Genomic DNA, 14,458 nt, shown 5'->3' with positions numbered 1-14,458 from the left:
TTGAGGCCTTACATTTTGGTCATGCTGCGGCTGCTGTGTTCGTGTATTTTTAAAAAGACACATAATTAAGCAATAATGCAGGATGAGGTAGCCCCATATAAAAAGTAATTTAGTAGCTGGAGGTGAAAATAAAAAATAAAAAACTGCACATACCAATCTTGATGGCAAAGTATAATTAAAATACACTTCACCTTTACAATCCTGTTAACATTCACTTTATTAATTTTGGAATTACTGTAGTGTACACCTGTCTACCACAAATGTGTATTATTTTAATTTCAAATATGTACATTTAATCTCTGTATTTTAAACTTTGCACTGTTGTGTCTTAGTTTCTCTATTTTTTACTTATCTGATAAGCATTGCTGGAGGGAAACTGAGAACTAAGATGTTGATTTCCAACAACTGCTTCTGTACAATTGTTGTGCACATGACAACAAACAATTTGAAACGAAGAGGAGAGGCATTTTCTCTGCCAAGTCCATCGTTTTCTATAGCAGAACTGCACAGAGTGCATTATCACGCTTACACCATGAAGCGTTAGTATTGCTGTCACAAGACTATTTATTGGAAGGAGATAATAAGTGTCCACTGCCACTAAAAAGGGAAGTTTCCACAGTTTCCTAAGCTGTGTATTTTCCGATGCTTCCCAGCAAACTGTAAACTTAACAATACAAAAAGAAGAAGCAGTTATATTTTGATTACTAAAGCGGGGCTCAAAATACTTTTTTATTGTGTGCATGCACTGGTGCATGGAGTTTTTAAAAATACATGCATGTATTTGTCATTTCCCAAAGCAGGCAGCCACATTTTAATTTTTTTTATCTTAGCTTTAATATAGCTGAATCATTTCAAATTCCAAAATGAAATAATGTTCATGATATAGACCGTTTTGCTTTCTCCGATTTCTCCGTCACAGCTAATCACTTCAGCACATGTGAGCGTACCACCAGGAAGAATTCACAGTTCACTCCACATTTCTGAACACTATTAAAACTCTAAATGTAAATGTTTCAACCAAAACAACGCACCATTTGATTATGATGCTATGTTGAGCACTGATGCACTGAAATTAGGTGGGAGGTGGGAGAATCACATTTACAAATGACAGCTCCACTTACATGACCTGAGGAATGGTTGTCAGCAAGTTGTTAAGCCCATCGGGATTTAGTGGACTGGTTGTGCAGAAAGGCACTGCTGGGATTCTTAAGGATTTAAAGCTTTAGGGCATAACTTTTTTATTACAATGAATGTCCGTTACATTCAAGCCATTGCCAAATGAGTTGCTAGCTATAAAGCAAAGCTATGAAGACTATCAGCTCCACACAACTCTCTCTGTATTCCCTGTATATATGTTTAGAAATTGGTGTCGTCCAGCGGCTTTCGCACTCGAGTGAAGATAATTTCCTCTTCTGAAGAGTTCATTGTGTTTTTTTAAATCGTCTGTGCTCTCCTTGGCAACTAGTAACTGTGGGAGGAGGGGAGGGATGTGGTGCAGGGGGCTTGTATCATGTGGACAAAATTGTAATTACTTAGAATTCCTCATGGGGGAGACAGAAACACGCGCTACAGCTTTAACTCATGAAAAGAATGCACATCTAAATCTTTTTCACATTATTAAGGCGCCTGCTAATTGACTTCACCACTGCAACTTCCTTGCTCAAAGGTCATCAGCCACTTACTAATCAAGCAGACCTTATTGATCTCTGTGCGTGTGTGTGTGTGTGTGTGTGTGTGTGTGTGTAAAATAAATACCTTCAATAGATGGGGCCTGGTCCTGAGCAGCATACAGCATCTCTTTGAAGGCCTGCAGACACAACGAGAGAGAAAGGATCAAATAATTAATTATTTATTAAACAATTACATGAAATATTCATCTTGTGAAACGTCTCCACGACGTTTAAAGGGCGAGTGCTATTTTGTGTACCATCAATGTGAGCCCTATTACATAATGTCAAAATGCCCTCATACCTTTAGAGCCCGTTGGATTCATGTTTTTTTTTTGTTGCCAAATACAAACAAGGAACTGTCCAGCTCAATAGTTTTTTTTGTTATTATACTCAATGTCAATGAAGGTGAAAGCATTGACAGAAATGGTTATTGTAGCAGTATAAATATAAGAGCCATTAAAAAGATGAGTTCCAAAACAGTATTGAATCACAATTTCCGTGATTAGTCCCAATATTCAACCATTTGTTCAAACTTGATTATCACATACACTATTACAGTGTTTAAGTTGAATACCATACTTCTTAGGTCCTTACGAGTTTAAACCTACAAAGAGTGTGACGGGCAGTATGAGGCATCACACCCTTAAAGCTATAGTGCGTAGTTAAGCAATGACAACAAAACTGTTGGCGCATCCACATGATACAAGCCTTCGGTGGTCGTGCATCCCCCCCACCCCTCCTCCACGCTATTGCTTGTAACCAAGGAGGACAAGTATGATTTTTTTTTTTTTTTTTTTTAACATGGACACTTTAGAGAGGTAAGAGGTAACTTACTTCGCGATTTTTGCCTCAAAGTCACCGGATGACCCCATTTTCTAGACATAGCCATACTGAGACCACCGAGTTTTGGGGATTTGCATATTTGGACATCATTACACAATCATTGCATAAAACCTTAGTGGTTGTTGTCAGCAGGTAGGACAGAGGGAAATAGAAATTAGACAAATAATACAAACCATTCAATAAGGAATTTAGGTTTTACCATTATAATTGCATCTTAGGTAGCCGATCTTTGAAGTAAAAAAAATGGGAAATGCGTAGAAGAATAGGGCGATACCAAGCCGGCAACGTGAACCTTTGAGAGAGCCACTCAGGCTAGGCGTAGGGTCGAACTTAGAGATTAAAGTTTACGCAGAAAACCTAAATCAGCCTTTAGACAAGGTAAGGTTCATTCACGGTCTGTACTACAATGGGAATTTCCGTAGGAATATCTGTAGGCTCGTTAAAGATGTTTTACTCCTTTTTTTAAGCTTTTCTGATTGGGACTGATAGCTGGGCCACTCAGGAATTACTGTTTGGCTGCTTGTGGCCCGCAGGCCGCCATTTCTTTGGGTCTGCTGTACATAGATGAATCATTTATCACAGGGCTGAAGAGCAAAGTTTGGTGTTGTGACACCACTACATTTCAGATAAACAAAATCGAGAAAAGAAGATTCAAAGGCAAACATGAATGGAAGAAAAGAGATGCAGCTGCAGCGTCTTGTTCACGGACAGATAAACAGGGTGGAGCAGTGCAGGCGCAGAGCCTGGCTTAACCAGTTAGGCAGCCTCATCTTTAAAAACTACAGCACCCTGCCATCCAAAACGTTCAACTGGTATCAGCAAAGTCTGAAGGTGGGAGATGGCTGAAAAATGCACAGCTTGCTAAATTAAATGTCTGTTGTACTGTAACCACAATATAGGCTCCTTAGGCTTAAGTGTTGGGTGACATGACCGATGAGGCCACATCAACTTTTAACAAGTCAGCTGTCTGACATTTTGCTATGCTGTTTACATTTTTAATATCTCTGGTACAATTGGATTGTTGTCACTACTGCAAATCACCAAACAGGACGGCTTTATCACAATATTCATTATTATTATTGCATCAATCAAATACGCTGGAAATAAGCCAAAAATTTACATTCAGGGGCTCTATTCAACTAAAGAAAATCTTGACTGAAATACTACCTAGACCTGGACAGTTCTGTCTGGTTGTTTTAGCCGCAGACAGTTTCTTAGCTGATTTTCCAGAAAACGTAATATGTCACAAAATATACCATACAATCACACTGACTGTTACGGAGGATTTTATACATATCTCCCCCTCCTATTAGATACTATAAAGTATACATACATGTACACATCTGAAAAACGATTAGGTCACCACTGTCTCATTATTTTATGCATGGCTTTAGATGATCTCTCCCCGCGGTGATGGACCACAACCACTAAGCTGTATGAAGAGATTTGCGCGCAATGCCCCGTTCCACTAATGTGAGTTGTGCGCGATGGAACCAGGTCATTTGCACCCTAAGCCCTCTAAAAACCCCGAAAAACCCTGATCCAGACAACCTGACCTTACACAACACCACAGCGGCGGACACAAAATAATGTGCGTAGAAGGTTATGCTTAATTGCAGATTGTCATTATTGGACAATGATGTGACATTTGAGCGAAAAACCTAATGGAACTGCCAATGGATCGTGAGTTTTAAAAATCAATTAGTACCCTAGAAGTGTATTTTCTATTTCTATTTTTTTCCCAATGTTTTTATAAAATTTTTTTGTCTATCCGTACCGCCGTGGCGACACGCATACCCGTTTGGGAAAAAAAAAAAAAGAGCAAAAGCAGGAAAGCCGAAAATAAATTTATGTACTACTTAAAAAAGAAAAATGTCAGCCCTAAATGATGACTGGCGGGCCCCTTCCCCCTTTAGAAAACATTTTTAAAAAAATCCCTAGATGGTGTTCTTAAGTGTTTTTTAATTTTTTTTTCTTTTACAGAAGGAAAAGAAAATTGCAATATCAAATTTTCAAATTGCAATACTTCAAGAATTGCAATAAATCAAAATAAAGCACAAATCGAAATGGGCCCCATGCCCGGAAAGAATCAAAATTGGGAATGCTGGTGGGGAAAATTGCAGGTCCAGTTGTGCGTTGTTGCCTTGGAGAGGGCGACTAGACGCCAGTATCAGTCTCATTAAGATGGGGGCAGCGGGACAGTGCCCCTCCATGCGCTCTGCTCAGGGTTAGTCAGAGCGGTCAGTCAGTAAGTCAGTGTTTCAGAATGCCAAACGAGCACAAGACCACAAAAGGGTTAATTGGGGGGTGCCCCCCGACCAGCCGAAAAAAAGGGGGGAGACCGGTTCTGCCCCAAAAAGAAAGCAAGTCAAGGTGTGTGTCCCCCACAGCCAGGGGATCATGTTTCAGCAGTGCGTGCTCCCAAACCCCGTAAACAAAAACAAAAAACTAAAAGGGGCAAGGAAATCAATAGGAGGGGGAGGGGACCGTTGAGGGATTTATGATCCGATTTTTTATTTAAATAGAGTGGTATACATTCTAGATACCCAAAAAAACAATCAGCTGTAAATAAGGAGCAATTGTGTTGTTTGAATTTTTGGGAAGGGGGGGGGGGGTTTGCAGAAACCTTTTTTACCCGAACAGAGAGAAAACCTTTTTATCAGTTATGGTCGGTAGTAACAAAAAAATCAAAACTTGGGGGGTTTTTAGTCATTCCCCGAAGTTCCCCCTTCCGGATTGTCTGTTGAGTTTTAGTACCAGACATAACCTTAAACAGCTTGGACCCCCTGTCTTCACGGGGTCTTCCCTGTCAGGACTCGTGTGTTTTAAAAGGGGGGAATCAGCTTTTTTTACACATTTAAAAAGAGGTGGAATGCATGGTAAATAGTGAACAGAATATATATGTTTGCCAATAGGTGAGATTTTTTAAAAAGCATGGATTACACAAAAAATTTTTTATTTTTTCCTTTGGCCATTTTTTTTTTTTTTTCCCGACTTTTGTTTTTTTTTTCTGATTTGTACGTTGGAGACAAATTTTCAATTTTTATAGTATATAGTTAAAATTAATATTTATTTTTATATTATATTTTATATATAATATTATATATATATATATTTATATAATATACCACAACACAAAAACCCCCACTTAAAATCAATTATTAATTATCAGAATCGGCATTTTAAGTTCTAGAGAGAATAGGAAAGCATCTAAGAACGATTATTTTCCCACCCCTACTCAACATTGTCATAGGTGAGCCTCCAATTAGCTTTTATTTAGGTAGACTTATACAGCATATTAGCCTATTTTTAGAAGTGAAAAAAGCCAATCCAAAAGATCTAAAAATAAATCAGAAAAAGATACCAGAGCACATTTTTCCCCCCCACCATAAATAATGTGCGGACCCTCCTTCGCAGCGCTGTGGAGGAAGGTGGGTTTTACCGATTGACCATACAAACAAGTATTTATTACTGCCACTGAAACCTGAGAAAAATAAGCACTAAAAACGTTTACTATGAGAGTGACTGCTGACTCATATTTATGGGTCCGGGACGGGCTGAATGTGCATCAGCAGGTCCGTGTTAACTACGTCTGGTGTATGAAATGTCTGTATCCCCGCCACAACATCAACATTTAACACCAAATATTGATTTTCTATTTTAGGAGCGGTGTGCCCCACTCTCGCTCTCTCACACAAACACATTGGGTGTGTTACTAAATAGTCACTTTGAGCAGCAGAGCGCACTCTCACTCTGACACAAACTGGACCAATAGTTAAGTTGAAGCACTCTTGCAATATACCACTCACCGGCCCACTTTATTAGGTACACCTGTCCAACTGCTCGTTAACACTTAATTTCTAAGCAGCCAATCACATGGCGGCAACTCAGTGCATTTAGGCATGTAGACATGGTCAAGAGAATCTCCTGCAGCTCAAACCGAGCATCAGTATGGGGAAGAAAGGTGATTTGAGTGACTTTGAACGTGGCATGATTGTTGGTGCCAGAAGGGCTGGTCTGAGTATTTCGAAACTGCTAATCTACTGGGATTTTCCCGCAAAACCATCTCTAGGGGTTACAGAGAGGGCCCGAAAAAGAAAAAAAAATCCGTGAGCGGCAGTTCTGGGGCGGAATGCCTTTTTTTCCCGGGCCCAAGGAAAGGGCCAGACTGGTTCGAGCGATAAAGGGGGCAACAGTGACTAAAAATAACCACCCGTTACAACCAAGGTGGCAAAAAGGCTCCTAAACGCACAGTCGTCAAATTTTGGGGGCAGATGGGCACGCGCAAAAACCCAAATCGGGTGCCCCCCTTTCGCTAAGAACGAAACTGAGACCTTCCCAAAAGCTCTAAATTGGACAAAGAAGTTTGGGAAAAACGTTGTGGTCTGATTCCGATTTCTGCTGCGACGTCGGATGGTGGGGTCAAATTTGGCGTCTAAAACTAAATGGACCTCCGGTACAACTTTTCAGGCTGGTGGTGGTGGTGTCATGGGGGGGATATTTTTTGGGCACTCTTGGGCCCCTTTGGTCCCAATTGGGCTGTGCAACGCCACAGCCTCCTGATATGTTGTGACCATTCCATTTTTTATGCCAAAATGTCCCAAATTTCTGAGGCTATTTTCAGGGGGGGAAAAAAAGGCCATGTCAAAGCGGAATCATCAAGACGGTTTTCTTAAAATAAAAATGTTCCTGCCCCCAAAGGCCTCCACATCCCCAATCTAAAACCAAATGAGCTCTTGGGATGTGGGTGGAAGGGAGTTTTCCACCCCGGTGTCAGCCGAAAATTGCGGCAACTGTTGATGCATCAGTCAATGGCCCAAAATCCCTGGGGAAATGCTTCCCCCCGCCCCTTTGTTAATTAGCCCCGGAATTGAGGTTCTGAGGCAAAAGGGGGCCCAACCCTTACTACATGGGCCCTAAAAAAGTGGCCGGGGAGTGTATGTACCATATTCAAGTAAAACCACTCCGAGGTAGAGCTAGCAACTTTGCACGAAAAAAACCCACACCCCAAAATTACAAAAAAACCAACAGAAGGCAAAAACTTCTTAACATTCTATCTAAAGTTTTTTCCGCTGTCCAGATTTAAATTAAAAGTATTGGCCCATTAGGGATTGTAAATTCCAAATCCCCCCAAAATGGGTTTTGGGAAAAAGAATAAATCAATCACGTTTTTCCTCTTAAACGATTAGTTTTTTTTTAAAAGGGTTTAATTTTTAATTTAAAAAGTTATGCTTCCAATTAAAATCAAACCCGAGTGTGAAAGAGGAGGGATAATGGCAAAAACTTAAAGTTAGGAAAGAGTGCAGAAAAAAACAAAAAAGGCCAAAAAAAAAAAAAAAATTGTGTAACGTCCCAGGGGTAGAAAGGAATGTTTGTACTGACCAAATATTGGGCGCTGGGTAAATGAATTAACAAAACCCCCCAGTATAAAATAAAAAATTGGGGAAAATTAAAAATGAAAGCAAATCAGACGCGGGTTCTGGACACCTAACTGAGTCCGGGCTACCGAGCTCCGACGGCAGTTTTTTATCGGTCGACGGTCCGGATGAGTCGAAGGCTAACAAAGGCCCCTTTTGATTAAGAGACCCCCCGGGTCTCTTTGATCCCAAGTTTTGGAAAACTGAGACGTATCAGTAGCCCCCGGGTCATCCCTCCCGCCTGGGCCGCCCCCCTCAAAACTTCGGCCTTTGGGTAGTTCCGTAACAGCGAGATAGGGGTAGTAAAACGGGGCTGTTGTCGGCGTGTTCGCTTGTTAAAAATCGCATTTTCCCTTTTTACCGTTGTCCCAAATTATTAAAAGTTCCAGTGGAGTCTGGGTTTTTGATGGGGGCTTTTTGTTTTCCTTTTTCCCATCGCTTTACACCTTCAGGCGTTGCACTAGCCCCGGGAAGACATATGCCCAAATTTGGCCCGGGCATGAAGAAATTTAAAAAAATATGTGTTGATTTTTTTTTAAAAATTTACTGTCTCCCCGTACAAAAAAAACAGTGACTAAAAAGAGTGCATAAAAATGGTTTTGATCCAAAAAAGACTCCCTAAAAAAATTAGGCAAAACATAAAGGCTTTATCTCTTTTAACACTTAAGTGACCACCTCATGTTTCTTAAAACAAACCGATTCCCCCTTTTAAAACACTGAGCCTCTGCCGGAAGTCACGTGAGAAAAGGGGACCTTCAAAAACAGTTAAGGTTTAACCCGGGAAGTTAAAAAAAAAACCTCGTAGACAAACTTTTCCCTTAAAATTTGCGTGAAAACAAATATGCTTTGTGTCAAACTAAAAAAACCCGTTTTAATTATTTTTTTTTTAAAATCACGCACGGAAATGAAAAAAAAGAAAAAGAAAAAAGGTTACTTGATAAATCAATAATGGTTTAAAAACGAACGTAGCCTCTAAATTGGGAATTGAGTCCCAAAAAATTTTTCCCCCCCAACCCAAAACTACTTTGAAATAAAGATGAGGGGCCCCAAAAAATATTGTTTCTATCGGGGTGTACAAACGGGGCCTGCAGAATTTTTTTTAAAAACCAAGACACAAGAGAACACCTGTAATAACTATAAAATGAAATTCAGGCCGCTTAGAAACCCCAAAAATCATTGTTTTCATTGTTTTCCCCCATGAGGGACATTTAAGGAAAGTTGGGATAAAAAAACTTTTGCCATGTAACCGAGAGTTTAGGTCTACCCCCTGAGAACCTTTTTTATTTTATCAAAATTCCCCCACCAGCTCTCTGCGTCCTGTTTTTTTCCCCTCACCACCAAAAAAAACGTTCTTTTCAAAAAAAAGCAAATTAGCATAGATAAAACTTTAAATTCCCTAGGTAGGACCCGGTTTTTTTAAAAAAACCCCCCCCGGGACCACTTCCCAAACATGCTGGGGGAAAAACAGAAAACCCTTCGATAGGGAAATCCATAGACGGCCCCTGCACCTTTTTTTCCACTTTTTTTAATGCGGGGAGATTGTTGAAGGGAAATGTCATTTATGTGAGTGGGGGAAAAAAACCCCACTCTCTCCTTCTCCAAAGCCCCACCACCCGCTCCCAAAGCTAATACTGTCCCTTCTAGGGATCAACTTTTGCTAATGACATTTAAAGCCTCAAAGCTTGTTTGTTGATCTTTGATATGTAAATACGGGATCTATTTGGCGGGTTTTTTATATTGGCACTAAACACAGAGCAAGACAGGACATGGTGTCTTCTAATGTGATGATAATTTGGGATACAATGCCTTTTTTCCAAATCTGATGTCTGATCATCAGCAGAAAACGCATGCAAAACAACCCGCGACACTCGGGGGCGAAAAATTTCCCCCACTTTCTCCGACCCCATGTGTGAATGTTTTTCTACGTATGTGTGTGTGTGTTCGGTAGGCAGGATCAGCAGGTGCTAAGGCGCAAGGTTCCAAAACAAAACACACCAACTAACAAGAGGGCAGCTCGCTTATCCCCAGAAATTACCACTTACGCCTTTTCCCCTTCTCCCCACACACAAAAGACGCCGCAGCATGCTCTCCAATCCCCCCCTGTGGCTCTGCCTCTTGGCCCTTTAATTTTTGGGACATTTCCTTCTCTCCCACACCCGCTTTGATCCACTCTGGCTTGCCCAATCACCCAGGGAGAGGGTTGCACTACCACTCTGACATGAATTTTGGGGGAAAGACTTCTGTCTTCTGGGGTGTTTTTGGTGTGTTGTGTGTGGGTGTGTGTGCTTTGTTTTGTTGTGCGGGGTGTGTTGGTTTTTGGTGTGTGGGGGGGTTGTCCCCCTTTTTCCTTACTTTATCATCTCTTTTTGGGGTTTTCCCCACATCCCATTCTCTTTTTATTTTCCGTCTTTTCTCTTTTTCCCTCATTTTTTTTCTTTTATTTGCATTTTAAAATTTTAACCCGAAACCCTCCCCCTCCATGCCCACTCTCTTCCCCAATGTTTTTTTCCCCCCCCCCCCCCCCTCCGCTTTTTTTTGGCCAAAATCTTTTTAAAAATTCCTCGCCCCCCTTTTCTCACCCCTCTCTTTTTTTCCCTAGCCCCCACCCCCGAGACAAACACTTTATTTTCAACACCAAACTGTCAGTGGGATTATATGAGTCATAACTGGATTATCCCAGCATTTGTGTCCTGCAGAAACCTCGGATTCCCAGATTTTTCCTTATTTTTGTGAACAACTCCAACAGCTCCTATAGAAAGTGCCTCATGAAGGTGGTGCGAACAAGATGTGAAGGAAGTGGTGTTTTCAAATGTCAAGCCTACAAAAGGCTTTATGGCATAAAGAGTTCCCCAAAATCCTGATGGGGGTTTTGGAAACATGTGTTTGACGTCACACTTTGTGACGCACAATGACGCAAACTAAAGCAAACCATGGCTTCACTTGGTCTTAGCATCTGACTACAAATTTTTTAAACCCAAAGTGGTTTTAACGGTTACATTTCTTATAGGTGAAGGATATATTTATATTTCCAGTATATATAATATTACATACAAATACATAATATTGTGTGTGTGTGTTTTGTGTGTGTGTGGTGTGTGGTGTGGTGTTTGTGTGGTGTGTGTGTTGTGTGTGTGTGTGTGTGTGTTTGTGTGCTAATCTCATGTTGAAATCTCTTTCTGATTCCTTCCAGCTAGGTTTGTTTATTTTTTTCTTTTGAGGGGGGGATTAGTGGCAAGCGATTTGCTTTAAGTCTGTGTGCACTGTGCATGTTTCTCCCAGCTTCTGTGTGTACCCGCCCCCCGCCTACACCACCAAACACATGCCTATTAGCAATTTTGAATACTCCTGACACTGCCCTCTGGCTTCGTGCTGCTCTGAAGTCAAATGGTTCAAATGCAGAGGATGCCTTTCTCAGTCCCACTAAGTTCTGAACTTGACTTTGGAGATCTGAGTTCTATTTAAGTGACAGATTTGAAGATTGAAGTGAAACTTTTATGCAGATGATTGTGGTTTGTGAATTAAGATTGAGTTTTCTTTTCTTTATCGTGTCGCCGTCCTATGAGTTGATAGAATATCAAATTGCGATGACACTTCCTAAGGCTCGCAACTATGTCGTCAGGTGGCAGGAGTATTGCTCAAGACCAGAGGAAGCGGCAGTGTTGAGTGTGCAATTGTTTGGCCGTTCTTCAAAAAGCTGCAAGCAGCAATAGCGAGCTACTGCCAAGCAATCAGTCCGTTCCAAACAGGAGCACTGCACTATAAAAAAAAAAGATTTTGAAATACGTTCATCCAGACAGTGGCCTCCACTGTATGTGATGCTAAACAGTCTATGAGAAAGAGACTTAGCACATGTCATAATAGCACATTACTGTATAGTTTTCCTGACCTTACCAAATGTCAGCTATTCATTGCAATTAAACAAAGTAACAACTGCAATTAGACAATTATGTAATAACTCATATATTATACATACATAACATAAGAGCTAATTTGGCTAACCACTAGGTAACAGCTTGATTAAGTCTAAAGTAATGTTAACTCAAACACGGGAAAAGCAGGCTACAGCTAAAATAAGACTTTACATTAATAGCTATAAAGACAAGTATTGATTGATGGTATTTTAAATGAGTACAAGTAAAGTAGAACTGACGTATCAGCTGTTATACATAGCTGCTATATATAGGTATAGTCAAGTTTTATTTTGAGGGTCTTTTAAAGTTATTACATGCTGTCTCAGCTAGCAGTTAGCTAAATTAGCGGTTAGCTAAACTAACATTGGCTTCCAGGTGGAGGCTAATGGCAGACCGCTACAACTACAACCTGGAACAGATCATGCAGTGTTGTAAATGGTTATTATTAAAGGCTGGCCTCACATAACATGGGTCAGCTATAGGAACTTGAAAGAGATCTATGCATGTGACCTATGCACATGCGTGTGTGCATGAATAGTGAGCAAGTGTGTGATCCTCTAATACCAGTCATGCGGTGGCCTGTGCCATCAGCACTCAAACCTAGCTTCTCACATGCCTCTGACCTTTTTACCCCTTTCCTCTCTCTCAATTTAGCATTTTTTCTCCATAAGTTTCTCTTTGGTCCTAGAAAGAGGTTTTAATCAGCGATCCTATGGGGATTATTACAATAAAGACACTTGTTTCTTTTAATCCCTCCCTTCTGTCTCCACAGTTGTTCTCATGTTCCTCCTGGACATTGTGGACATTGTATTGAATCAAATTATATGCAAGTCACACCAGTCTGTTTACATATGGTCATCAAATAATCTCCTACATCTTTCTCCCTCGTCCTCCTCTCTCTGACCCCCCTTCCTTTCCCACTCCTTCTCTTTTATCCTTCATTCTTTACTTTCCACCCTAAACAGATAAGACCAGCAGAACATGCAGCGGTCTTCCATGACCATATCCTGCTGAAGGCAGCACTACCCAGGACTACCAGTGTAACACGTTGATAGGTTTGCTCCGTATGTCCTTTGACTTGACAGGTTTTTCATTTAGTGAGTCACCCGAACCCATAAGTAAACTGAGCTATTGGTTCTTTCACTAAATATTTACACAGAGTTTTTGATTGATGAATAATCATCAGTAATGTGGATATAATGACTAAGTGGGTAAAGGCAAATAATAGAACAGCTACAACAGTCTGGTAAGTTCAGAAAATGATCCTTTTACTGTAATGCAGCCTTTAAAACCAGGAAAAGACAACACTTATGCCATATTACAATATCACAATATCCAAAATCTAAGACGATATCTAGACCCATATCACAATATTGATATATCGATATATTGCCCAGCTCAAAATATATGTGACTTACTCTCAGTTTGCGTTACTGAGCAATATGTTACATGTTAAATATTACAGAGACATTAATGTAAATATTTAATTTTGGTAAATGTCCATAGTAAGTCAGATGCTTATTAATGTGGATTATTATTATTTGCTTATATTTCAGAACCACATCCAACTTCACATACGTCAAATACGACTTTGTGGTTAACTTCATGCTGGAGTTGTAAATGAATCTTCCTGGATCTCAAAGACAAACTCTCTGGTTCAACGTCTTACTGGACACCAGCTGCAGCGCGCCACTGTTTCAGCAGACAGTTTTCAATCGTTTTTACAAGCCTATTGCCTATATTTTTGTAATAAAATAAACACTGTTACACTTTTTGAAACTATTTCAGCTTGTGTAGGCCTATCAGTGCCTTTTGAACATATTGAACACACTTTTAAAAATAACGCAATAATACTGAAAGCCGGTGATCATTTTGGTCACTATAACCGTGAGGTTTAATTTTCATACCGTTACATCCCTACTGCCGATGTCACATTTGTTGCTCACAATGTAGTATTATCAGGCAAAGACATGAGGGTGTGAGTCTCCTGGATGTGTCAATAGTGAGTTTACTTTGTCTTTTGTGATTTCAATGAGTCAGCGACGCGGGAAGCACAGCGAGCCAGATCCCTTGGCTCAGGTGGAAATTCTCTAATTGATTCTCATTTCCTCTAAGAATAATCCCACACGACTTTAGATGAACATGGACTAAATAGGCAATTGTTTAGTTAAGTCTGTCAGTGTTCTTTCAGAGACCTCTCTCTAAATGTCTGCTGACTTGGACTATGAGTGCAAGTAAAAACAGGGAATTGTTTCTGTCAGCTGCTCTATTCATCGCTCCAACTGAAACCAGCTACCATCAGCAAACCAACTTCCCATGAACTAAGGCTGCTGCGGCATGGAGCGTTGTATTTTTTGAGGCTTTGTGTTAAAAAGGAACACTATAGAGTGATCCATTTGACATTTATGGCTGACTTGGTTAAATAAAATAGGAAATAGGAAAGATTTTAGTAGAAAAGTCGGTCTATTGCAGGGCTCGACAGTGTGAGTGTTATACCCGCATTTGGGACTAAGAACTGTAAATAGAGACGGTCCGATGCCATTTTCTGCTTCCTGAGACAGATTCTGATATCTGAACTAGCTAGGTAGCTAGCTGCGATACCGAGAACTGATCCGAT

General features: G+C 40.4%; 1 protein-coding gene across 2 annotated transcripts in view; it reads right to left on the bottom strand.

The window, feature by feature from the left end:
- The window catches only part of LOC116699637 (xenotropic and polytropic retrovirus receptor 1 homolog), a 35,967-nt gene that overhangs the window by 15,499 nt on the left and 6,010 nt on the right, over nt 1-14,458 (bottom strand). For both annotated transcript variants that reach the window (XM_032532321.1, XM_032532320.1), the window contains exon 2: nt 1,756-1,807. In XM_032532321.1, the coding sequence (XP_032388212.1) occupies nt 1,756-1,807 (52 nt within the window). The remainder of the gene's footprint in view (nt 1-1,755; nt 1,808-14,458) is intronic.

The sequence above is a fragment of the Etheostoma spectabile genome, chromosome 12 (genome assembly GCF_008692095.1).
Source record: "Etheostoma spectabile isolate EspeVRDwgs_2016 chromosome 12, UIUC_Espe_1.0, whole genome shotgun sequence".
NCBI classification, from domain to species: Eukaryota; Metazoa; Chordata; class Actinopteri; order Perciformes; family Percidae; genus Etheostoma; species Etheostoma spectabile.
The sequence above is the reverse complement of the archived record's forward strand: the minus strand, read 5'-3'. Positions and strand labels throughout refer to the sequence as shown.